Below are 23,566 nucleotides of genomic sequence, written 5' to 3'. Positions count from 1 at the left end.
CACTTAAGTATTGAGTCGTACGTACACCTGTACGTACGTACAGATTAAGCAAAAAACAGAAATTCGATATGTCCAGCTCGAAGAATTCGGATCAAGTAAACTTATTTCCCGTCCTTAAGATAAACAACAACAAAATCACCAATAAAAAATTCTAACAAACTTTAAAGTATTATTAGTTTTATGCGTGCAACGGTTAAAGAGAAAAGATCGGTAAGTATGTTATTTCTGTTTTTAGTAGTTTATCTACTTGTTAAAAAATATAAATTTATATTAATTATTTTTTAAAGGAGCAATATATTCATGTATAACTCACAGCAACAAAGCAAGAATAACTAACTGTCCCTCACGGCCCCAGCATCCTCTAATCTGAATAGATTAGTTCAAAAGGTTAAATCCAATTGAAATCAACACCAGGTTCATTATTCGGTCCGTTCAGATCAGTACGTGAGTGGCGGTGATAGCGACAGCAGCATCTCTCTACAAGTGTTCCAGCCAGAAAGTACTGATTACGGTTCAAAACAACTAAATGGCATTGGAGAGTTTCTATACGTAACTGCGCGAAATACAGTGTAAAAAGTAATTAGAGGCCGCTTTTATGTGAGACTATGAATAATCTTATTATGTGCTCTTGCTGTGAAAGGTTCAACATGACGCACAGCGTCCGATCGTCTACCGTATGGCTAGTGTTGCTGCTAGTGGCCGCCATCGCAGCCGGTCCCCTACCCGTTCACACGCCTGACCATGAAAATACACCATCCGAAACCGAAGTTCGCCATTCGCTGGAATTGCTCGAGCAACGTTATCAGCAAGCGAAAGCGCTACAAACGTTAGCGGCCTGGGAGTACGGATCGAACTTAACACAGATTAATCTGTCGAAGAAGACGAAAGCTGCTGCCGAGTTTGCTGAAATAGCGAAGGTAGGTGAAATGTAAAATGGTGATGCGGCCATTTTCGATCGGACTTTTTATTGCATTTCATCGCAATTACTACCAATTTCGACAGATAATTGCTCAAGAACTCCGCCAATTGCCGATCGCTCAGCTAACGGACGATAATCTAAAGCGTCGCATTCAAAGACTATCCAAACTAAAGTATGCCGTACTGCCCGCGGATCAGTTCCGGCAGCTGCTTGGAGCGATCGCCAACATGGAATCGAACTACGCAAAGGCAAAGTTCTGTGCTTACGGCGATTCGACCAAATGTGACCTTTCGCTCGACCCGGAGTTGACGGAAATCTTAGCCAATCATCGCGATGCGGAGGAATTGAAGTACTACTGGGTACAGTGGCATAATGCCACCGGTGCACCTGTGCGTGAGTCCTTCCAGCAGTACGTTGATCTAAACAGACAAGCGGCCCTTCGGAATAGTAAGTAGTGCGCGGCAGTGCTTTGATGACGGTTGTTAAATGGGAGTTGGGTTTGAATTTGTTGTGCCCTTCAGATTTCAGCTCCGGTGCGGACGTTTGGCTAAGCGAGTACGATGATAGCACGTTCGAGCAGCAGGTCGATGACGTGATCGAACAGATACGACCTCTGTACGAACAGCTGCACGCTTACGTGCGGTACAAGCTGCGCCAGAAGTATGGCGATAAGTTGGTGTCCCCAACGGGTCCCATCCCGATGCATCTGCTCGGTAATCTGTGGGCACAGACTTGGGATAATGTAGGTATCCTTTCCCTCTAGTTCCTAGTGCAAGTAGTATGATGTACATGCTTTTATTTAAAGATCGCCGACTTTACTACACCATTCCCCGAGAAAAAGCTACTGGACGTTACGGATGAAATGATCCGTCAGGGATATACGCCGATCAAGATGTTCCAGATGGGAGACGATTTCTTTACCTCACTCAACATGACAAAGCTTCCTCAGTAAGTAGATCAATTGTAGTCGTTTATTGTGAAGGTATTTACAAAAGTTTCTATCAAAAGCTAACTGTTACTAAAACTTCTCACAGATCATTTTGGGAAAAGAGCATCCTAGAGAAACCAGCCGATGGCCGCGATCTAGTTTGCCATGCCAGTGCATGGGACTTTTTCTCAGTTAACGACGTACGGATCAAACAGTGCACGCGTGTAAATATGCGCGAGTTTTTCGTGGTACATCATGAGCTAGGACACATCCAGTACTATCTGCAGTATCAGCATCAACCTGTAGAGTTTCGTGGTGGAGCAAATCCCGGCTTCCACGAAGCGGTCGGTGATGTCCTTTCGCTCTCCGTATCGACACCGAAGCATCTGAAGAAGGTTGGCCTGCTGAAGGATTACGTAGAGGACGAACAGGTTCGGATCAACCAGTTTTACCGTGCCGGTGTAACGAAGCTGGTGTTTTTACCGTTTGCCTACACGCTGGACAAATACCGATGGGGTGTGTTCCGTGGTGAGATCAAGCCCAAGGATTACAACTGCAAGTTCTGGGAGATGCGATCGCGTTATTCTGGCGTTGAACCACCGGTCGTCCGATCGGAGGCGGACTTTGATCCACCGGCCAAATACCATGTGTCGGCCGATGTGGAGTATCTGCGCTATTTCGTATCGTACGTCATACAGTTCCAGTTCCACCGGGCGGCATGTGCGCTGGCTGGCGAGTACGTGAAGGGTGATCCGGAGAAAACGCTCAACAATTGTGACATTTATCAGAGCACGGTTGCTGGTAATAAGCTGAAGTAAGTAGTAGAGCCATTTAGCAAGGAAAGGTGAGTCGAGCTAACACATGGACACTATTTGCAGGGAAATGCTTGCACTTGGATCATCGAAACCGTGGCCAGATGCAATGGAAGTGCTTACCGGTGAGCGTAAGATGAGTGCCGATGCCATTTTGGAATACTTTGATCCACTCTACCGGTGGTTACTGGAGGAGAATGCTCGTCTCGGAGCGCACGTTGGCTGGACCGACTCCCAAAGTAAGTGTCTTGTGTTGATTCTTTTGTTATAAACGTTTACATGTTAATTACACTGTTCCATCTTGCAGAATGCGTCTCTACTATTGCTACTACTGCTACTACTACAACTGAACCTATTGATTTCTTGGAGTCTTAGAAGTTGAACTCTGTTCGCAACCGAAATGTTGTTGGATAATAACGTAATTTTAACCTGATTTTGATTTAATATATGGACCACGAATAAATAGACTAGAGCAAATCAATGATGCCTTTTGCTTTAAATAACGAATAAATGCAAGTACGAGGATTTTAGAATGAAAATGAAATCATTTTTCTGCTTTACAAAGTCAGCATGCCAGCGGACGCAAAGGACGCTCGAGACAAATAAATCGAGCCTTTATTGACCATCGATGGGAACCGGTTACTGATTGAGTTCCAAAAATTCACCAAGTCCGCTCGAAACACATCTTCACTTGCGTCATTCCATTTAATGGCCGGTAGGACATTGTAAGAAATTAATGTGAAACAAGCGATAACGCGCGAATGTTTATTGTATGTCTTTTCGTTGGGGTTTGGTGCGCATAGCACAATCATTCGCCGAAATGCTAATGTTGAAAATTTGTGTGCAACATAAAGGGAAACACCAAATGATTTCACTCTACGCCCGTAGCAGATTGTATCGTTGAAAGCCCTTCGCAGCGCAGCAACCGATTATCGATATAAATATAAACGGGAGACAAAGTGATCGATCGGACATGTAGCACTGATGTGAGCACAGTACGTGGAAGCAGATAAACATCTCGTGATGTGATAAATATCATCTAGATTGTCATCTTTTTTTATCCAGCATACGTCACCATCGTTCCGTACCGGATGAACGTAAATACGGGCGCTATAAAAACGGTAACGACGGCACAACCCTTGTCAGAGTAACGCGGAATTCAGTGAAGAATAGGTGAACCAATTTCGATCGATCACTGCAATCGATCAACCCGTGGAAGCGAACGTACCGTCAGGGGTACCATGGCTAAGCTTGGGGTGAAGGAAGTGATCGTGGTGCTGGTGTTAATTGGGCTGAGGTCGACAGTAGTAGCACTGTCGGCGAACGATTTAAATGAGGTGGAAGTGAGTGAGTCGACGGCACGTAACTTTCTTAACGACCTGGAGGACGACATTCTGGAGATCAACTACAACACCACGCTGCAGTCTTGGAACTATGAGACGAATATTACCGACGATTCGCTCGATATGCGTAACGATGCCGTTGACGATCAGTCTCGATTCTTGAAGGTACACTAACATCAGAACCAATGCGACGGTTACATCACAGAACTAACGGGAGTGCGGATTAACGTACGGTTCTAAACAAATAATCAGTTCTATGATCGCTACATTTATAGAATCGGCTTTCAGTAGTTGCTCAAACTTGGACGTGACGGGGATTGATAATGATGGGGTCTTCTTGGGGTCTTGGTGTGATCCACATTTTGCATCACTTTCGTTGGACTGGTTAGACTCGTTTTGGGGGGCCTTTAGTGTTTTGTTCTTTGCTTTGGCTCTTCTTTCGTGTTCGAAAACAAGTTTTGGGATAAAGTACCCCCCCCTGATCGACTCCTGTTTCCTTTTTCTGATCGTACACTTAGGAACCGCTCAGCTGTCCGCGGGGTTTGAAACCGGATATTTCAATGTACTGGAGAACTTTTTTTATTTTGTTGACGTTTATGACTTTTCAGCTTTTAAGTCATTCCCGGTTCGTGAAAGTGTCGTGTGTTCGGAAGAAAGCAGAACAGTTTTCTTTTTGGTTACTTTTGAAAATAAACCTGGAACAAATCTAACAATTTCCATGGTTTTTGATCAAATTTTGATCTTATTAGACGAGATTTAAACGATTCTCTCAACATCTTCTTCTGGCTGAGAGCTTGTTGTTATTGATGACCGATACTTAAACGCTCTAGGGCAGAGACCTCTAAGCTGCGGCCCTCTAGAACCTCCAGCCTCTGTGTAAATGTGTAAATGGCCCCCAACTACATTAGTTTCAACCAACGCGGCCCCTTGGACTGAAAAGTTTGGAGACCCCTGCTCTAGTGCAACGACTAATAACGCAACTAGTATCCGACGCCCAGTACATATCGGATCCGGACGACACAGGTGCAATGCCCTTTTTAATACGACATAATTGTACGCACAAATCGCTCCAATCCAGTTTGCCAGTCACGAGTGTCCGGATCCCTCAGCACCAAACCAAGCACCAAGGTGCCGGTTCTCCTTCTTGGCGAACCCGTTCTTCTTCTATTGTTTTAATGCACGCGAGCAGAATTAAAGCGGGCGTGTGATGTTACGGAGCTATAAGAGAGCTTTCGCTGCAGTGCGCTTAGTTCAGTTGTCACACGACCGCCAGCAGGGTTGGATACGTGTAACCAAATGGTCCGAGTAATTGCCAGAACGAACCGTATGGTTCTCCCACTGTTGCTGTTGATTGCCTTCGGGGCATCGGTAGGTGCCACGGATCCCGAGCTAGAACGCAGCGAGTTGGCCGCCCAGCGCTATGTAACCGACCTGGAGGAGGAGATACTGGGGCGCAACAACAACGCGACCGAGCTTTCGTGGGCCTACGAATCAAACATCACCGAGGAGGCATTGAAGCAGCGCAATGAGGCCGCATCGCGAAATGCGAACTTTTTCAAGGTGCGCTTGTTGGGCAGTTCTGAGATGGGGCAGTATCAGATCCGACGAGTGTTCTGTGTGCTTGTGTGTGAGCGGAACACCACAAATTGTGCCTCGTAAAACGTAACCGGTGCTTAGTTTGTATGCATGTCATTAGCGAGTTCGCAAGTTTTGACTCAGTGTATAAACATCTCCTCTAGTGAGGGTGATGAGGAGGGAGTCGAGTCGAGAGGAAGGGTGGTTCGGGTCATCCTCGTTGATAGCATCAGGCAAGGTCCGCCGTCGAAACCTTCAACGTCGTTTATCGATGGTTGTGGAGTGGATCTCTTGAAGTTCTCTCTTCTCCACATGAATTCCGCCACATCTTGATACGGTACGCGCAATTGTAAGGGCTCACTATCAGCTAAAGATGGCTATTCTTGGTCACAGTTTTTGGTCTCATCTGGACCGGCATTAACCACCACGAACCGGTTGAATCTGCGAGCACGGTCAGATATTTATTGCTTTCATCCCGTGTGGGTTTGTGATAACAATCACCGCGCATAACTTGTCCAGACAGTGATCCGCAGACGGAAGATCGTGTCATCTGTGATCATCGACATCCGATACATGAGCATATCAGTCACTGGAAGAGATCGAGATAGAGAGCGTAAAAAAAAGCCGGCGCCAACAAAGTTGATGGCTTCCTTTCGGCGTCTATCAGCTTGAAAACTTTCGTACGCTATTCTCAGTATTTACATATCATCAAGCATTGCTCGGGGGCAAACAAAAAAAAATCCACTAACTACTTTGCTTCCCAGCGATAAAGCATTCGTGTGCGAGAGATTCACCAAGGTCGATTGATATAACGCAGAGGAAGGGAGTAAAATTTCGATGCGTTTTATTTTTTTGCTGTGCCTACTGTGACCAAACCATCTTCATCCCATTTCGTAACGCACGTGATCGTTCAGAATGATTTTGATCGCGCGGTTATGGTCGAGCGGCCGAACACAATTCATTCATCGTCTGTTGTACGGTGAGAGTGGAGCACGCTGGTGCTTTCCGGTGGTGGTTTGTCATCGAAAATCCGGCGCACTATGATGCGGCACATTTTCTGGTGCTGTCTAGTGTTGCTAGTGAACGGAAGTGGGGCAGTGCGCCGAAACCATGCACAGCGCAGTGTGCGAGCGGTTTGGAAATATTTGCGTTCGATTGAATCGACAATTTTGCAACACACGTACGATGAAACCGTTGCCTCGTGGGACTACGAATCGAACATTACCGATTACACGGGGGAAATCTCGATGAAGGTGGCACTGGACAATGCGGTATTTTGGAAGGTGCTAAACGCGGGTGCTAAACGATACGAAGAGTTGCATACAGTGGTGCAAACAGTTTTCTGAGTTACAAATCAAGAGAGCCTCATCTTATTCTATTTGTACTTTCACAGGAAGTGGCCCGGGAGTTACGGCTGTACGATTTTAACAGCTTCAAGGATGCCGATCTAAAGCGTCGTATCAAGAAGCTTACCGATCTGGGATATGCGGCCCTCGATGAGGACAAGTTCTCCCAGCTCGTAGACGCTATCTCGCGTATGCAGGAGAACTATGCTACTGCGAAGGTGTGCCAATATCGGAACGCAACGAACTGCAACTTCGGGCTGGAACCGGAACTAACTGAGACATTGGCGAAGAGTCGCGACCCTGAAGAGCTTAAGTATTATTGGGTGCAGTGGCACGAAGTTGCTGGTAAGCCGGTACGTAAAGACTTTGATGAGTACGTGGCGTTGAACAGAGAGGCCGCTCAACTGAACAGTGAGTAAAACATTCATGTTTCGAGATGAAATCCCCATGCTAAATGATTACATCTTGTAGATTTCACCTCCGGGGCTGAGTACTGGCTAGATGCTTACGAGGATGATACATTCGAGCAACAGGTTGACGCCGCGATTGAACAGATCCGTCCTCTGTACGAACAAATCCATGGTTATGTTCGGTACAAGCTAAGGAAACACTATGGCAGTGACATTGTGTCTGAGAAGGGACCGATACCGATCCATCTGCTAGGCAACATGTGGGGACAAACGTGGGATAACATTGCCGATATTACGACTCCCTTCCCTAATAAAAAGCTGCTTGATGTTACCGAAGAGATGGTGCGCCAAGGTTACACGGCGGTAAAGATGTTCCAAATGGGCGATGAGTTCTTCCAGTCGCTGAACATGACCAAGCTGCCACCGTAAGAAGACAGTCGTAGATAGAGATTTTATTTAGCGAAGCAACACTAAAGAATTTATTCTCTTTCAGCACTTTCTGGGAGAAGAGCATCTTGGAGAAACCGGATGACGGTCGTGAGCTAGTGTGTCATGCCAGTGCATGGGATTTCTACAAGAAGGACGATGTACGCATTAAACAGTGCACGCGCATTAACATGGAGGACTTCTTCACGGTGCACCATGAGCTAGGACACATCCAGTACTATCTGCAGTATCAGCATCTGCCAAGCGTTTATCGCGAGGGAGCTAATCCTGGTTTCCATGAGGCGGTCGGTGATGTCCTTTCCTTGTCCGTTTCTACACCAAAGCATCTCGAGAAGATCGGCCTGCTGAAGGGCTTTGTGCTGGACGAGGAATCGAAACTGAACCAGTTCTATCAGGCGGGTCTATCGAAGCTGGTGTTCCTGCCATTCGCCTACACGCTGGACAAGTATCGGTGGGAAATTTTCCGCGGTGATGTTAAGCCGGAACATTACAACTGTAAGTTCTGGGAGATGCGCTCGAAATACTCCGGTTTGGAGCCCCCGGTAGACAGGAGCGAGAGTGATTTTGATGCTGCGGCGAAGTATCACGTTTCGGCGGATGTTGAGTATCTGCGCTACTTTGTGTCGTACATTGTACAGTTCCAGTTCCATCGGGCTGCTTGCCAAAAGGCAGGACAGTACGTAAAGGGTGATCCAGAGAAGACGCTTAACAACTGCGATATCTACCAGAGTGCTGAGGCGGGCAATGCGCTGAAGGCTATGTTGGCAATGGGATCTTCCAAACCGTGGCCGGATGCGATGGAAGTGCTGACTGGGCAGCGTAAGATGAGTGCCGATGCGTTGATCGAATACTTCCAGCCACTTTACGATTGGTTGCTAAAGGAGAATAAAGCCCTTGGAGCTTTCGTTGGATGGGAGGAAAAATCTAGTGAGTATCAACGATCATTCCAAGCAGTATGATATTCCATAATCACTAATATTTGATTTTCTTTCTAGAATGCAAATCATCTTAAACCATTGCAACTACATTACGCAGAATAATGCATCGCCCATTTATGATCTCCAGACCATTAAAAGGTGTCGACGCATGTCGACGCCAGGATATTGCTAATCTTCTGGAGTAGAACGTTATCGTTGAACTTCTCAATAAAGTAAGACACGTACACTTACTGTTGTTTCCTCTTTGTTCTTTTTATGGGCTATTGAAATGAGAAGAACCATTTATGTTATTCAAGCTTCTTTCTTACAACTCAAACTCATCTTATCGCTGGCCAGTACTATCGATATCGTGGATTGTTTATTGTCATCTGTTATCGGTAGAACTGGCAACAAATCGTTTGCATAACAAATTGAGCGTAAATAATTAGCTACTCCCGCCTATCTGGCTCACCTGTCCAGCAGTGTGATAAGATGATAAGAAACGTAAATAAATACGTATGCAAATGGAGTACGCCGGCGCAGTATCACTTTTCGTACGATTGGTGAACCAGGATGAGGTGCGTTTTGTTGCTTTCGTTGGCCATTGGCCTCGTGTGTCACGTGAGTGCTAGTAGAATCCCTCGTCGGGTCTCGCAGATCCAAGAGCAGGAAGTGTTGCAGTATTTGGAGGATATTGAGGCGGAAATTTTGGCCCACCGTAACGCGGCCAGCGAGGCAAACTGGGCGTACGATTCCAACATAACGGACGATAATTTGGATGTGAAAAATGAAGTCGCAACTGAAAATGCCGCCTTCTTTAAGGTAGGAAGGAATGGGCGGAGCATTTCAGTGCACTTAACAATGTAGATGTTCTTTCTCTGATATTTGTTTAGCAAATTTCGGAACACCTCGCTCAGTTCGACTATGAAAGCTTTGAGGATGAGAATCTGAAGCGTCGGGTGATGAAACTGGTTGGTTTGGGGTATTCTGCGCTGCCGGAAGAAAAGTTTACCATCATGCTGGATGCAATTAACAATATGAAGGAAAATTATGCTAAAATCAAGGTGTGTGACTATCACGATAGCAGCAAATGCGATTTGGCGTTGGAACCGGAGCTGACGGAGATCTTGGCCAATAGCCGGGATTCGGAGGAGCTAAAGTACTACTGGCAGCAATGGTACGATGCTGCTGGGGCACCAACGAGAGAAGACTTCCAAACCTACGTCGATCTCAATGGAGAAGCGGCCTTGCTGAATAGTTGAGTCAATGCCTTTCGAATGGTTTAGGATAGTTTGAAAATCTTTTTTCATGCACAGATTACGAATCCGGAGCTGAATCTTGGCTGAGTGCTTACGAGGATGAAACGTTCGAGCAACAAGTCGATGCCGTGATCGAGGAGATGAGACCATTCTATGAACAGATTCACGGATATGTCCGGTACAAGTTGCGCGAGTACTATGGCGACAGTGTGGTGTCGGAGAAGGGTCCAATTCCGATGCATTTGCTCGGTAACATGTGGGCTCAGGGATGGGGTAACATTGCAGACATCACTAGCCCATTCGGTGATCGAAAGTTGCTTGACGTGACGGAAGAGATGGTGCGTCAAGGTTACAACCCTATCCAGATGTTCGAGATGGGGGATGAGTTTTTCCAGTCACTAAACATGACGAAACTGCCGCAGTAAGCATATTTGATGAATGAGATGCTTTTCAGCTAGAAAAGAGATGGTATTGTTAACATTGTTTTACAGAACCTTCTGGGAGAAAAGTATCCTCGAGAAACCGGACGATGGGCGGGATCTTATTTGCCATGCCAGTGCATGGGATTTCTCAAAACCGGATGACGTGCGTATCAAGCAGTGTACCCGTGTGACGATGGAGCAGTTCTTTACGGTTCATCACGAGCTGGGTCACATTCAATATTACTTGCAATATCAACATTTGCCCAGTGTTTATCGTAGCGGTGCTAATCCTGGTTTTCATGAGGCCGTCGGTGATGTCCTCTCCTTGTCCGTTTCTACACCAAAACATCTTGAGAAGATCGGACTGCTGAAGGACTTTGTGCTCGATGAGGAATCTAAGCTGAATCAATTTTATCGTTCGGCTTTGACCAAGCTAGCATTCTTACCGTTCGCGTACACTATCGACAAGTATCGGTGGGGAATCTTCCGTGGAGAGATTAAACCCGAAGAGTACAACTGCAAATTCTGGGAGATGCGCTCGAAGTACTCCGGTGTAGAACCTCCGGTAGTCCGAACGGAAGCTGATTTGGATGCACCAGCCAAATACCACGTGTCAGCCGATGTTGAGTATCTGCGCTACTTTGTATCGTACATCATTCAGTTCCAGTTCCACCGATCTGCTTGTGAGAAGGCTGGAGAATACGTGAAGGGAGATCCGGAGAAGACATTGAACGATTGTGACATTTACCAGAGCGCTGAGGCGGGCAATGTTATCAAAGCAATGTTGGAGCTCGGAGCATCGAAACCGTGGCCAGATGCGATGGAAGTTCTCACCGGAGTAAGACGTATGAGTGCCGATGCAATGATTGAGTATTTCCAACCGCTGTACGATTGGTTGGTCGTTGAGAACGAGCGCATTGGAGCACATGTTGGATGGGAAGAATCTGACAGTAAGTAACCATAGGATAAATGGCCTGAGAGTCACACTAATATCTTTCTCTTCCCTTTTACTTTCAGAGTGTGTCTCGGAATAATCGGAAAAGCTGTAGTTTTGGGTGTGCAATAAACTTGATTTAAAATACAAAAGTTTTTCTTGGTTGGTGTTTCTCTATCCGAAAAGAAGTCGTTGGCTTACTTAAAAGACAGCGAAGGAAAGTAAAATAAAACCTAGATCAAACTTTGTCGTTTTTTCCTCTTGACTTTCGTCACCAGAGCGAGAACATCTGCTAATTTTTTGCATAATGTATAAGATAACCTGCTTTCGTTTGAGCTATCGAGAAAGGTAGGGTTATTAGCCCCGTGTTTCAAATATAAATGAATCGTATCAAATTACCAAACGAGGAAAATAAAAGATTGATCCGTTAGAAAACATGTCTGTGGTATAAGTTACGTTATGTCATGCAAGGCTCATTGTATTAAAAAAAAAAACAGATTACTCTTTCTTGATTGGAATGATGTTTGACTATCTCTAGAATACCGCGCCATGAGCTGCTTGGAAGATAATAAGCTATCCTCCATTCATGTAGGCATGGAATTAAATTTCTGCATTTCAATCACACCTCTTCACAAATGTCAGATAACACAAAGATAATATTTCGAAACCCCCCATTGATGAATTGAATGAACCATCGATGACAATTCCATTATCTATAAGAACAACTTTAGCCGTCAACGAGACACGCGGAAACATGAAACGCGAGACGCAAAGCGAGATGAGATGAAAGCTATAAAAGCAGATGCAAAACGAGGTTGTTGGTAAAGTTTGGAACCACGCCTCACCAAGATGAGGACCTTTGCGATTGTGTTGCTAGCGTTTGGTCTAGTGTGTTGTGTTATCGGTGGCAAACTCCACACGCCACGGTCTGCCAGCGAGGAGGAGCTCGAGGCCCGGCAATACGTAGAGCGGATTGATGAAGAAATATTAGCACGCCGAAACGTTGGCACAGAAGCCGAATGGGCCTACGATTCGAACATCAACGAGGACAATTTGTTGGTGAAAAATGATGTAGCGGCTACGAATGCTGTGTTTACGAAAGTAGGCGATGCGCGTGACCGTAATGAGTGAGTGTTACGTAACTGATAATGATACGCGGTGGTGTTTTATTTGTTTCCCTTTAAAGGAAGTGGCCAACACACTGAGCAAGTACGATTACGAAAGCTTTAGCGATGAGGATTTGAAACGCAAAATTCGTAAACTTACCAAGGTAGGATACTCCGTGCTGTCGGAGGACACGTTCGCCGAGATGCTGGATGCTCTCAATCGAATGCAGGAGAACTATGCCAAGGTGAAGGTGTGTGACTATCACGATAGCAGCAAATGTGATTTGGCATTGGAACCGGAGCTGACAGAGATCTTGGCCAACAGCCGTGACCCTGAGGAGCTGAAATACTATTGGCAGCAGTGGTACGACGCTGCAGGTGCACCGACGAGAGAAGACTTCCAAAAATACGTCGATCTCAACGGAGAAGCGGCAAGGATGAACAGTTGCGTTGATCATGAACCGTAGTGTCATCGGTTTCAGAGTGCTAACCCGTTTGCTTTGAAATGAATTGCAGATTATGCGTCGGGTGCGGAATATTGGTTGAGTGCGTACGAGGACGACACGTTCGAGGAACAGGTCGATGCTGTTATTGAGGAGCTGCGTCCTCTTTACGAACAGATCCATGCTAATGTTCGTCATCAGCTTCGGAAGTATTACGGTGACGAGGTGGTGTCGGAGAAGGGACCAATTCCAATGCATCTGCTCGGTAACATGTGGGCACAGGATTGGGCAGGTGTGGCCGACATTACTAGTCCGTTCCCTGACCGTCAGCTGCTGGATGTAACGGAAGAGATGGTCCGTCAAGGATACACACCGATACAAATGTTCGAGATGGGTGATGAGTTTTTCCAATCAATGAACATGACCAAGGTACCTCCGTAAGTGATTATAAATGCATTAGATTTAGTTTTCTTTTAACAATAACTGAACTAAATTTACGTTTTACAGTTCCTTCTGGGAAAAGAGTATCCTCGAGAAGCCGGACGATGGTAGAGACTTGGTGTGTCACGCCAGTGCTTGGGAGTTCTCAAAACCTGATGACGTGCGCATTAAACAATGTACCCGTGTGACCATGGATCAGTTCTTTACGGCTCATCACGAGCTCGGTCATGTACAGTACTTCTTGCAGTATCAACACCTTCCGAGCATGTACCGGGACGGAGCGAATCCTGGTTTTCATGAGGCCGTTGGCGATGTCCTCTCCTTGTCCGTTTCCACTCCGAAGCATCTCGCAAAGATCGGTCTACTGAAGGACTTTGTGCTCGATGAGGAATCTAAGCTGAATCAATTTTATGGATCTGCATTGAACAAGTTGGTATTCCTACCGTTCGCCTACACGCTGGACAAGTATCGGTGGGGAATCTTCCGTGGAGAGATTAAGCCCGAAGAGTACAACTGCAAATTCTGGGAGATGCGCTCGAAGTACTCCGGTGTAGAACCTCCGGTAGTCCGAACGGAAGCTGATTTGGATGCACCAGCCAAATACCACGTGTCAGCCGATGTGGAGTATCTGCGCTACTTTGTATCGTTCATCATTCAGTTCCAGTTCCACCGATCTGCTTGTGAGAAGGCTGGAGAATACGTGAAGGGAGATCCGGAGAAGACATTGAACGATTGTGACATTTACCAGAGCGTTGAGGCTGGTAATGCTATTAAGGCAATGTTGGAGCTCGGATCATCGAAACCGTGGCCAGATGCGATGGAAGTTCTGACTGGTGTAAGACGTATGAGTGCCGATGCATTGATTGAGTACTTCCAACCGCTGTACGATTGGTTGGTCGTGGAGAACGAGCGCATTGGAGCACATGTTGGATGGGAAGAAACCAAAAGTAAGTCATTCAACCAATAAAGTAGCGGAAAGTTTTATGTTAATTGAAAACATTGTTTATTTCAGAGTGTATCTCATCATAGACCTCCTGCGTAACACAACTCTTCAAGTTTTCTGTAGACGAACTGTCAGGATCTTTGTAGCACCTCAGTTGTGAACCCAATATCATAACCTAACAAATACACGGTCGATGAACAAATGTCCAATGACTTCTTTCAATGAGCTTTGCAAGTTTCACAAACCCATGACTGTATCCTGGATACTTTTCCGCACGTACATACTCATAATATCCACCAAAGGTATTACGCTGGCTGATCAAACCACCTGAGATTCCCAACGGAAGAGAATAGTAGGAACTGACACCGTTCGGTATATCGCTGCTGTAGAGCAGATTGTGTGCCCCGGTGAACAGGAACTGTTTGCTCTGAAGATTCTGAAAAGTGACTAGCAGCTCGCCATTCACCTGACGCTGGGAGAGCCTCCAGGTACTTGCAAAGCCGCTACTCTTCGATGCCACCGCGTACTGGTTGTCGTTCTCACCCGCATCCACGATATCGCTGGGCACTAGAAATTCATGCGTTTTGTTGTTAATGATTGCGTAACAGCAGTAGTTGAGCAGGTTGCCCATTGCGAGCCCATGCTGTAGGAAAAGGAACAGAAGCCTTAGCCGAGATGCTTTGTTCATGTCAGCTAAGCTTTGACGTGACATTATCCGTAGGGTTTTCAGTGTTTGCTTTTATGCCTGCCGGGAGGTTCAGTTACAGCACGAGTTTTTATTACCGTACCGCACAGCCAACTATGTCACATATTTGAGATGCACCGCACCAGCCTCGGACAACAATGGCATGCCAAAAACAAGCGCATCGACTGTATGGAAATAAACGATCCTTTCATGCCGTTTAACATTTACCTAACCTATAAATTGCGTGAATCATTGACAGCTTCATTTGCACGATCGGCATCTCGGCGCAACTTTGCATAAAACACATTTCGTCGATGTGTCAAACCGCCGGTAATGCTGTAAATTACGTTTGCAACCATATTTTTCCCCCTTGTGCCCGTGGCACGCGCGGTGGTCAGTGCGACCGGTTTCACGGTCATTCGGAAGAATGTTCCTGTGGTCACCGCCTGCACATGCGAACATGCCACCGGGGTCATAAAAATTGGTTGACAGTTTTTGTAGTGCCTCACGCGATCCGCAACCGTAACCCGAACCCACGGTTACTGGCGGTTTGCCACGTAACCACAGAAAGAATCTTATTGTTCCACCAGGCCCCGGTCGGCAGGTTGTTTGCTATCACGTATCGCACACCGGCCGGGTTCCCAAAGGTTTCCCACGACGTTGTGGCCGCCCTACCTACCACACTGTCGAGTGCGCGTGACCTGTATCTACGGTCTGATAGGGTATGGGCCTGGTACTGCATTGTTGTATGGAGGCAACCACACATTGCCCCTTTTTTTTTTGGTGGAGTCATGCGCGGCGCGGTTAGGTTTAATTTTCATTAACATGCGCTCTCCATATGTGAATGCTTCTATTCTTATCTCATCTGTGGAGACTTTGAATGGGGGTGTAGACTAGATGTTGGACTGCGCTGCTAGTGCGTAAGTGTGCCTTCCCGGGCAGGGCACACTGCAACTGAGTCACCACACACCCACACACACGTACCGGCAAGAACGGCGACTAGAAGTTGCCATCTCCCGTGTCGTATCAGTGTCTATCAGTGTGCTGAATGTACGGTTGGCAGAGTAATTGTTTTCCCTGCGCAAGTGAGAAAACACCAAATGGCCGTGGGGTCGGTAGGCGTACCGTACCTACTGCCGTTTCACTTTGACACTTAATTTGAATACCATTAGAGGAACGTTGTTAAGCACCTGGACGGAAACCGAAGGTTCCTCCATGGGGCAGGTCTCGAACGGGGAATGGAGGGAAAACAATATTTCCCGCTGTAAACAGCGTGCACAGTACACAATTGGTTTGATTGCTGGGGACCTGCTGACTTCCGAGTTGGGGCAGGTGCAGTATGCTGGGACCCGCACGGTTTGACAGGGACCGATAGGATTGCGCACCGGGAGCTTTCAGTTTCGTTCGGTTGCTCGTCGCGGATGGACAATTTCGTAAGAATCCCTTTCGGTGGTGGAAGTTTAGGTGTCGTTGGTGTATCTGATGAGGTGTCGAATCTGAGTCATTCTATCAAATAAGGTGTGCAGTGTGTTCTAACTCGGGGTTCTTATGTTCCTGTGAGCTCTGTGGAAATTGTATTTGAAAAGAGTGAAATAACTATTATACGTGATCAATTCTAAAGTAGTTCTAATGGGAAGAAATCGAGTACATAATTCCCTTTTCTAATAGTTTGGAATTACATCTATCAGAAATGAATCTATTGGAATGATTACAAATATTCGAATAATATCTCAAACAGCTGCTCAATATTTCTCTTCTTCAGATTTCTCTAGAACTCTAGAAAGTGTAAGATAAGATGCATTAAAGGCAGACAAAAAACTCACACCAAATACTTGATCCATTGTTGTGAATTAGTGAAGTTTATTGAAAGTGACAAAGTGTCTCAGTTATTTTCGTTTGTTTACGGAGTCGGAGTTATGTATTGTTTGGATGTATGTAGCCAGTGTAACAGTTCGAGTGAACAGTGGAATATATTAAAACTTAGTGAAAGTGAAAACATTACGATAGCCGAAATAAACACCCACATTCGATTTGCATAATCCTTCCAAATAGTGTAAAATTACCCTAGCACATGTACGACAACAACGTTGCGCAATGTTGAACCTGTTGATAAAATGCACCATCGTTGCGGTGTTGGTACTACAATCGATCCATTGTGAGGCAGATCCACAGCTTAACCTTCCACCTTTGGCACCGCCGGGAATTGAAGGGCGTCGGCCAGTGACGTTCCCCAATGGGGATGGATCTCCAACGCGAGTCCCCCTGGGTGTGGATGGTGTAGTCAGTGGGGATGGCAGCAGTGTGTATGATCGCAGCAGAAGCGAACGTTTCGGTCCTCCTTACGATGGTGACGATGACGAGGAGGACGATCGTCCGAACTATCCGGCACAACCGCAAGGTCGTGCGAATAACGACTACGATCGAAGAGCCGGAGCGGACTCGGTGAGTGATCTAACATTGGATAGAAACTGGTGGATGATCAAGAATAGTTGTTTCTATTTTATTTTACTGATCTGTTTCCGTTAGCCCTATTCTTATAACGATCGCGACAGGTACGGTGGTGGTCGTCAATTTGATCCATCGCGCAATTCAAATCGGGAAAGATATCCGGGTGATCGGAGTCCCAACCCTTCCGTTTCCGATGTAGACAATCCATTGCTGTACCGGGATGGAGGTGATCGCAATCGGAACAGATACGTGTCGGATGTAGAAAATCCATTACTCTACCGCGATCGTACACCGTACAATCCTAACCGGGATGATGAAAATGAACGTAACCGGTACACTCCCAACGGAAGACCTTACAACCCGAATGATCCGGGTTTCGGAGGTCGTAATCCCGATCCCAACTATCGCGAGCCCGGTTTTCGTGATCCTAACTACCGTGATCAAGGTCAGGGTTTCCGAGATCCCGCGCAACGTTTCCCGAACGATGATCCAGCCTATCGTGATCGGAACCGGTTCTCGGATGATCCTAACTACCCGTATCGCAGCCCGGAAGAGGAACGGTTCCGCTTGGAGAACGAGCGCCGGTTTCGGGCGGAAACGGAAAAGTTGCGTTCGTTCCTTGCCGAGATCGATCGGAAAAGCTCGCTGGAGTGTTCGCTGAACGTTGCGGCACAGTGGAACTTTGAGACAAACGTCAACGATGCAACACAGGTCGAAGCGGTAAGCATAGCGGTGTTTTTACAACAACAAAAAAAAAAAAAAGACGAAGGTTCTAAGGTCACACAGAAGCCGAACGAACGGTACCTTTTTAAACGGTTGCGCCTGCATGTTTTACGTACCGGGTAGCTGTTTATGAGTTGGTAATGATCGTACTGCAAACAATTCCATCCGCTACCGTGGAAAGCGAAAATTGGATGGTGGGAAAATTGTGGCTTGACGGGATTTGACATTGACATAGAGCGCAGATTAGTGACATCTAGAGAGTGGTAGTTCACGAACCAACAACTGTGCGAGTGAACTGGCTTGCGGTTAATTTATGCATCAACTGGTAAGGCTGAGAGAATTTGAGATGCAGACGTTAGCATTGTGTTTTTTTTTAGCGTGCAACAGGTGCGCTGTGCCTGCGCAGAGTTGGAATTTTCATAGACAAACCAGTTGAAATAAGGTTTAGCTTGAACGGCAATGTAACTTTGTGGTTTTGGAGACACTTTAATGAAAAATGCGCTTGGTTGCATTAATTAGCAACAAGGAAATATTAATTGTAGTTTGTTTGACAATTCTGCGACTTTGATTTTGTCTTTGAGTCATTGAGGAAAAAAATTAAGGCAATTAAAGAAACAGAATCATTCATTAGAAACTGCATTAGGAGGCTTGTTAGTGATTATTTTCAATTTAAAAAATAGAAGAAATAGCTAGGAGCATTATAAATTAATTTGATATAATTTGTAAGTAAAACGTTTTGAGGTTTCTTTATGTCCACCCTGTTCGTAGCTTGCAGCTCAACAAAGGTACAACGACTTCCAGCGCCTACTGTGGGACCAAATGCGTCGTATCGATCAAACGAAAATATTCGATGACAAGCTGTACCGCCAGGTGCGGCTTATGTCAATCATCGGTCCTAGTGCACTGCCACCAGATCAGCTCGACAGGGTAGGTATCTTCTTAATTCGTCCCCCTTTGCGTGCGTCTTTTGCGTGCTAGTGTGTGATTCACGAACTTACAACCGCTTTTTCTCACGCACAGTACAATAGAATCGTAAATGATATGCTGGCCATCTTTAACGGTGCTGCCATCTGTGCGTACGAGCAACCGTTCGAGTGTGGTCTTCGACTGCAACCCCATCTGAAGGATGTAAGTAGTAAAACAATGCCTTTGATGGGATGGTTCGGCGAGAAGTAGAATGTTAAACGATCTTTTTCGTTTCTCGAAGATAATGGCGAAGAGCCGGGATTGGAACGAGCTGCAGTATACTTGGCTCGAGTGGCGTCGTAAATCTGGTCGAAATATGCGCGATCTATTCGAACAGCTGGTAGATCTTACGAATGATGCAGGGCGTGTTAATAGTGTGTATCATGCATCCATGTACCTATCGATAAGAGTACTTCCTAACGTAGAGCATTTCTTGGTGTTGTAGACTTCACGGATGCTGCTGCCTATTGGACGTTCCCGTACGAGTCGCGCAATTTCCGGGAGGAAATGGAACAGGTATGGCGTGAGATACTGCCACTCTACGAAATGATTCACGCGTACGTGCGTCGAAAGTTGCGCGAGTTCTACGGTCCGGATAAGATCAACAAGAATGCCCCAATCCCGGACCACATACTCGGTGATATGTACGGACAGAGCTGGCAGAACATACTGGACATTGTCATACCGTACCCTGGACGTAGCTTTCTCGAAGTCACTCCGGAAATGCAGAAGCAAGGCTACAACCCGCTGGTGATGTTCCAGATTGCGGAAGAATTTTTCGTATCGATGAACATGTCCGCCATGCCACCGGACTTCTGGGCCTCCTCGATACTGACGCAACCGCCCAATCGACCAGTGCTTTGTCAGCCATCTTCGTGGGATTTCTGCACCGGGAAGGATTATCGCGTCAAGATGTGTACGCAGGTGACGCACAAGGATTTCATTACCGTGCATCACGAGCTGGCGCACATACAGTACTTCCTGAACTATCGTAACAATCCGAAGGTGTTCCGAGATGGAGCTAATCCGGGTAAGGGAATCGGAACCCTTCTCCACCACACCAGACGCGCTCAATTAACTTTCTTTTAATATTTCCGTTCCACTGGTTTTGTGCAGGTTTCCACGAAGCGATCGGTGATGCAATCTCGCTCTCCGTCGCTTCGCCCAAGCATCTGCAAAATCTGGGCCTTGTCCAGAAGTCCGTCGATGATACGGCGCACGACATTAATTTCCTGTTTTCACTGGCGATGGAAAAGGTAGTGTTTCTACCGTTTGCCCTCGCCCTTGAGGCCTGGCGGTATGACGTCTTCAGCAAGCGTGTCCGTAAGGAGCAGTACAACTGCCACTGGTGGTTGCTACGGTATGTATGAGCGGGTGGTATGGCGATGTGGTCGCAGTAGGAATTCGTGTTGGAAGCGGAGCTCTTTTTTTCCGGTAGCAAAGTCATGGCTATAGTTGCTCTCTATTTTCTTCCAATCATCTTCATGGACAGGGAAGAGTATGGCGGTGTAAAACCACCGGTGCTTAGGTCCGAACTTGACTTTGACCCTGGGGCAAAGTACCACGTGGCAGCAAACATCCCTTACATCAAGTGAGTACATGCATGATTTGTGAATTTAATTTGATTTTATTTAAAATACGTGGAGATAGAGTAACTTTGAACTGAATTTTGAGTATCTTTGAAGGAACTCTTTAGAACTCTAGTGAAGTCAGCAAAATAAATGTATGTTAATTTTTAAGCGATTTTGTCAGTCAATCATAAGAAAACAGACTTCGTGATGAGTTTCCTCAAGGGCCAATTTCCCAAGGCTCTTGTCCCAACAATTCCAATCTTCGTTAATATCTTGATGGTCATTCAAAGATCGTTTCGATAGGCTTGTAGAACTCTCGCTAATATTTGTTCATGTAACAATCATAAACAGAAAACCTCGAAAAGGGCCCTTGACTATTTTGATTAGCGTGAAAATTAATCACGCTAACTACCATACACTAAAAACCGATCCCTTACACACCACGCACGAAAGGAAAACTGTTTTGTAATGGCAGACACATGCTTAATCTGCACTGAAACTCGATCTCGTTTCGAAATGATTCAACATCGGCATCGGACCAGCACAAACGAGCGCCTGTCAAAAAAGATCAGTTTGCCTCCGATTGGAAGGCACGTGACAGTCATGAACGCTAACGCACCGTCGATAGGCGGCTGTAGTGAAGTGACGCTTTGCGAAAGCTTTTCCACAGGCCGGGTGGACCGTCGATTGGGGTAAGGTGGGCCAGACACTGAAGGATTTCCCTTACAGCCTGGCTCAAACGGGTTATTACCGCGTACGATGCGCATCGGTTCGCTCGTGCCTGGGGAACCGTCTGGGTTGCGAACTGGTTGCAACAGTTCGGGCTGTGTTGCGTTGCATTCATGCACTTTCTCATCATACAAGGCGTTACAAAATACCACTCGATCGCTACCGGGCTTCTCTCGAATTCGCGCAACCAGCGCAAACTGACACATTTGCTCATTATCTTGCGCAAACGCTTAGCATCGCGAGGGCCCGATCGGGCTGTGCGTGTGATCGGTTGGCCAAAAATGTTTCAACATTTCGGCCGGCCGCAGACCAACCGACGGCACAAAACGTAATCCCATCTGGAGGGTAAAATTGATAGGAAGTTTCTGTTGGCCTGCTTGCAGCGGATTACTTCACCGTTCACCGGCCATGAAGTGGATGCAATTTGGATTGTTTTCGGTGATGAAGCCGTTCCGGATTAAACACGAAGCATCGGGCCGATAAGTGCTGAAAGAAAAGCGTACTTCTTCGCCGCTTAACCGAAATCGAAACCGCATCGAGGTTGGTGGTGTAATCATAATGCGCATAATTTCATGGCGCTCTTGGATATGTCTTCTTTTGTAAGGCGCATGGGCAAGCGACCTTGCGCAATCGGATGCGGGTGCTCGCTTCGGAGCACCATGCCTTCGCCTGATTGTTTTGCTTTGTTTTCAGCGCAACACTGTTTTCCTTTTGCACACACGGAAGCTGCCGAGGCGTAGGCATACTTTCCATCGCTTGTTTCTAGTATGTTCGGACCAAATGACACCACCGATTGGGGTACTGTCGGTGGAATGAAGGGTGCGCTGAAGGGTGGTGGCTTTTTTTTACAATCACATTTTTTTTTATTTCATTTTTTCCTTTCTTTTTTACATCGTAAACAGAGCAAAGAAAAACATTTAAAAAAAACAAAAAATAAACAACAATCAATGCATATGAGAACGAGCGCAAAGCTAAGAAAAACCACGTTCAGTTACAATTGAGCTGGCCTCTGTTGGGGTTCCTTTTACTTCTCCTTCTTCCTGGGATGCGTTTTTCTATAACTTTTACTGCATTTCCGTCTGCTAAAGCGGCGTTTTGGTTTTTTTTTCTTCTTCTTCCTCTAACACTTCTTCTTTAAACCGCGGGGCGAGAATAAAACAAAAAATCTTGAAATGTTCGGCACTTCGATATTTACAGCACTTCTTCTGCCACCCCGCATTTGAGGGCCCTGGTGGTGGCGCCCAGAAAAGGGGTTGGCAGTGGGGGGAGGGAGGAGTGACAGTTTGGGACGGAAACTATTAGCGCACCGGGCGCACAACTTTCCACGGCCCCACTTATCGTTCTCCCCCCCCCCCATTCCGGTTTCTGCGCACTATACCGACATTTGCATTTTGGTAGTGTGTTTTTTTTCGTTTCTAGTCCGGTCTTCTTGACTGCGCGGGACCTGGTCGGTATTGCGTTTTGTTCGCGTATTAGTTTGTTTAAAAATCTATATAACAAGAAAACAATGTTGCTTTTCGCACCACCCTCTGCTCTCAGACACGCGTCAAGAACGCATGCGACGGGCGAGACGATGGTGTGCATCTATGCATGAGGAAGTTTGCTGGTATTATTGCTGCTTGTTTTCCGCTTCCGCAACATTCGTCTTTAGTAAGAGAGATTTGCTTACCTGGGAAACGCCAGGAAATTGGGGAGGGCTAGGGGAGGGGGTGCGAGGCAAGGCTTTCTCTGTCCAAAGGTGGGAACCCACCCACCGGAAACCGACCACCCTTGGTTGCGGTCCCGCCGAGCAGATGGTAGGAACGTGAATGTTGGAACCACGGTGGCTAAGGTGGCCGCTTTCCGGCGGTGGGTTTCTTCCACTTTTGGGGCAGACTAAAACACTGTGCCTATTTCTCCCGCATGCCTGTTTTTTTTTTTTTTTTGCTTGTGGATAGAACGCGTCCGATATGCTGGAGATGGTGAGGTTTGGCGTGGCTTAAGCGTGGCAAACATGTGGTACTCTGGTGGGTCAACCGGACGGTAGTGACGCTCGTTTCCCGCCAAATCGAGGTGACAAGCTGACCCCGATTGCGCTGAAACGCACCAGAGAACTGGGCTTTCCTGCTTTCGCCGCGCCACCCGCCCACCATACATCATTCATCCGGGTGTTGTTTCGTAGATGTTCGGGTTTGATCAGTTTTTCGACATTACTTTACA

The 23,566-nt window shown here is 46.5% G+C and overlaps 4 protein-coding genes and 1 pseudogene across 4 annotated transcripts in view; all 5 read left to right on the top strand.

Annotated features, from left to right (window-relative positions):
- Nucleotides 1-438: 438 nt before the first annotated feature.
- Nucleotides 439-3,157, top strand: LOC128305673 (angiotensin-converting enzyme-like). The gene is made up of 8 exons (XM_053043243.1): nucleotides 439-576; nucleotides 641-917; nucleotides 1,003-1,366; nucleotides 1,441-1,661; nucleotides 1,725-1,867; nucleotides 1,954-2,661; nucleotides 2,726-2,898; nucleotides 2,967-3,157. Exons 2-8 carry the CDS (start codon nucleotides 648-650, stop codon nucleotides 3,032-3,034), a joined length of 1,947 nt encoding a protein of 648 aa, XP_052899203.1. The 5' UTR covers nucleotides 439-576; nucleotides 641-647; the 3' UTR covers nucleotides 3,035-3,157.
- Nucleotides 3,158-7,006: 3,849 nt separating this feature from the next.
- Nucleotides 7,007-8,934, top strand: LOC128305674 (angiotensin-converting enzyme-like). The gene is made up of 4 exons (XM_053043244.1): nucleotides 7,007-7,334; nucleotides 7,395-7,758; nucleotides 7,827-8,707; nucleotides 8,776-8,934. The coding sequence occupies exons 1-4, from the start codon at nucleotides 7,115-7,117 to the stop codon at nucleotides 8,790-8,792; spliced, it is 1,482 nt and encodes a 493-aa protein (XP_052899204.1). The 5' UTR covers nucleotides 7,007-7,114; the 3' UTR covers nucleotides 8,793-8,934.
- A 336-nt stretch (nucleotides 8,935-9,270) lies between these two features.
- Nucleotides 9,271-11,464, top strand: LOC128303355 (angiotensin-converting enzyme-like). Its single transcript, XM_053040286.1, has 5 exons — nucleotides 9,271-9,519; nucleotides 9,591-9,954; nucleotides 10,014-10,377; nucleotides 10,448-11,328; nucleotides 11,396-11,464. The coding sequence occupies exons 1-5, from the start codon at nucleotides 9,271-9,273 to the stop codon at nucleotides 11,410-11,412; spliced, it is 1,875 nt and encodes a 624-aa protein (XP_052896246.1). The 3' UTR covers nucleotides 11,413-11,464.
- A 697-nt stretch (nucleotides 11,465-12,161) lies between these two features.
- Nucleotides 12,162-14,391, top strand: LOC128300575 (angiotensin-converting enzyme-like; annotated as a pseudogene).
- Nucleotides 14,392-17,024: 2,633 nt separating this feature from the next.
- Nucleotides 17,025-23,566, top strand: part of LOC128304586 (angiotensin-converting enzyme) — a 62,133-nt gene continuing 55,591 nt past the window's right edge. Inside the window, exons 1-8 of the mRNA XM_053041789.1 lie at nucleotides 17,025-17,372; nucleotides 17,457-18,098; nucleotides 18,870-19,028; nucleotides 19,122-19,229; nucleotides 19,309-19,441; nucleotides 19,513-20,097; nucleotides 20,184-20,427; nucleotides 20,560-20,658. Coding sequence (XP_052897749.1) covers nucleotides 17,025-17,372; nucleotides 17,457-18,098; nucleotides 18,870-19,028; nucleotides 19,122-19,229; nucleotides 19,309-19,441; nucleotides 19,513-20,097; nucleotides 20,184-20,427; nucleotides 20,560-20,658 — 2,318 coding nt within the window. The remainder of the gene's footprint in view (nucleotides 17,373-17,456; nucleotides 18,099-18,869; nucleotides 19,029-19,121; nucleotides 19,230-19,308; nucleotides 19,442-19,512; nucleotides 20,098-20,183; nucleotides 20,428-20,559; nucleotides 20,659-23,566) is intronic.

The sequence above is a fragment of the Anopheles moucheti genome, chromosome 3, assembly GCF_943734755.1.
Source record: "Anopheles moucheti chromosome 3, idAnoMoucSN_F20_07, whole genome shotgun sequence".
Taxonomy (NCBI): domain Eukaryota; kingdom Metazoa; phylum Arthropoda; class Insecta; order Diptera; family Culicidae; genus Anopheles; species Anopheles moucheti.
Note: the sequence above shows the minus strand (reverse complement) of the source record. Positions and strands in the feature narration are given on the sequence as shown.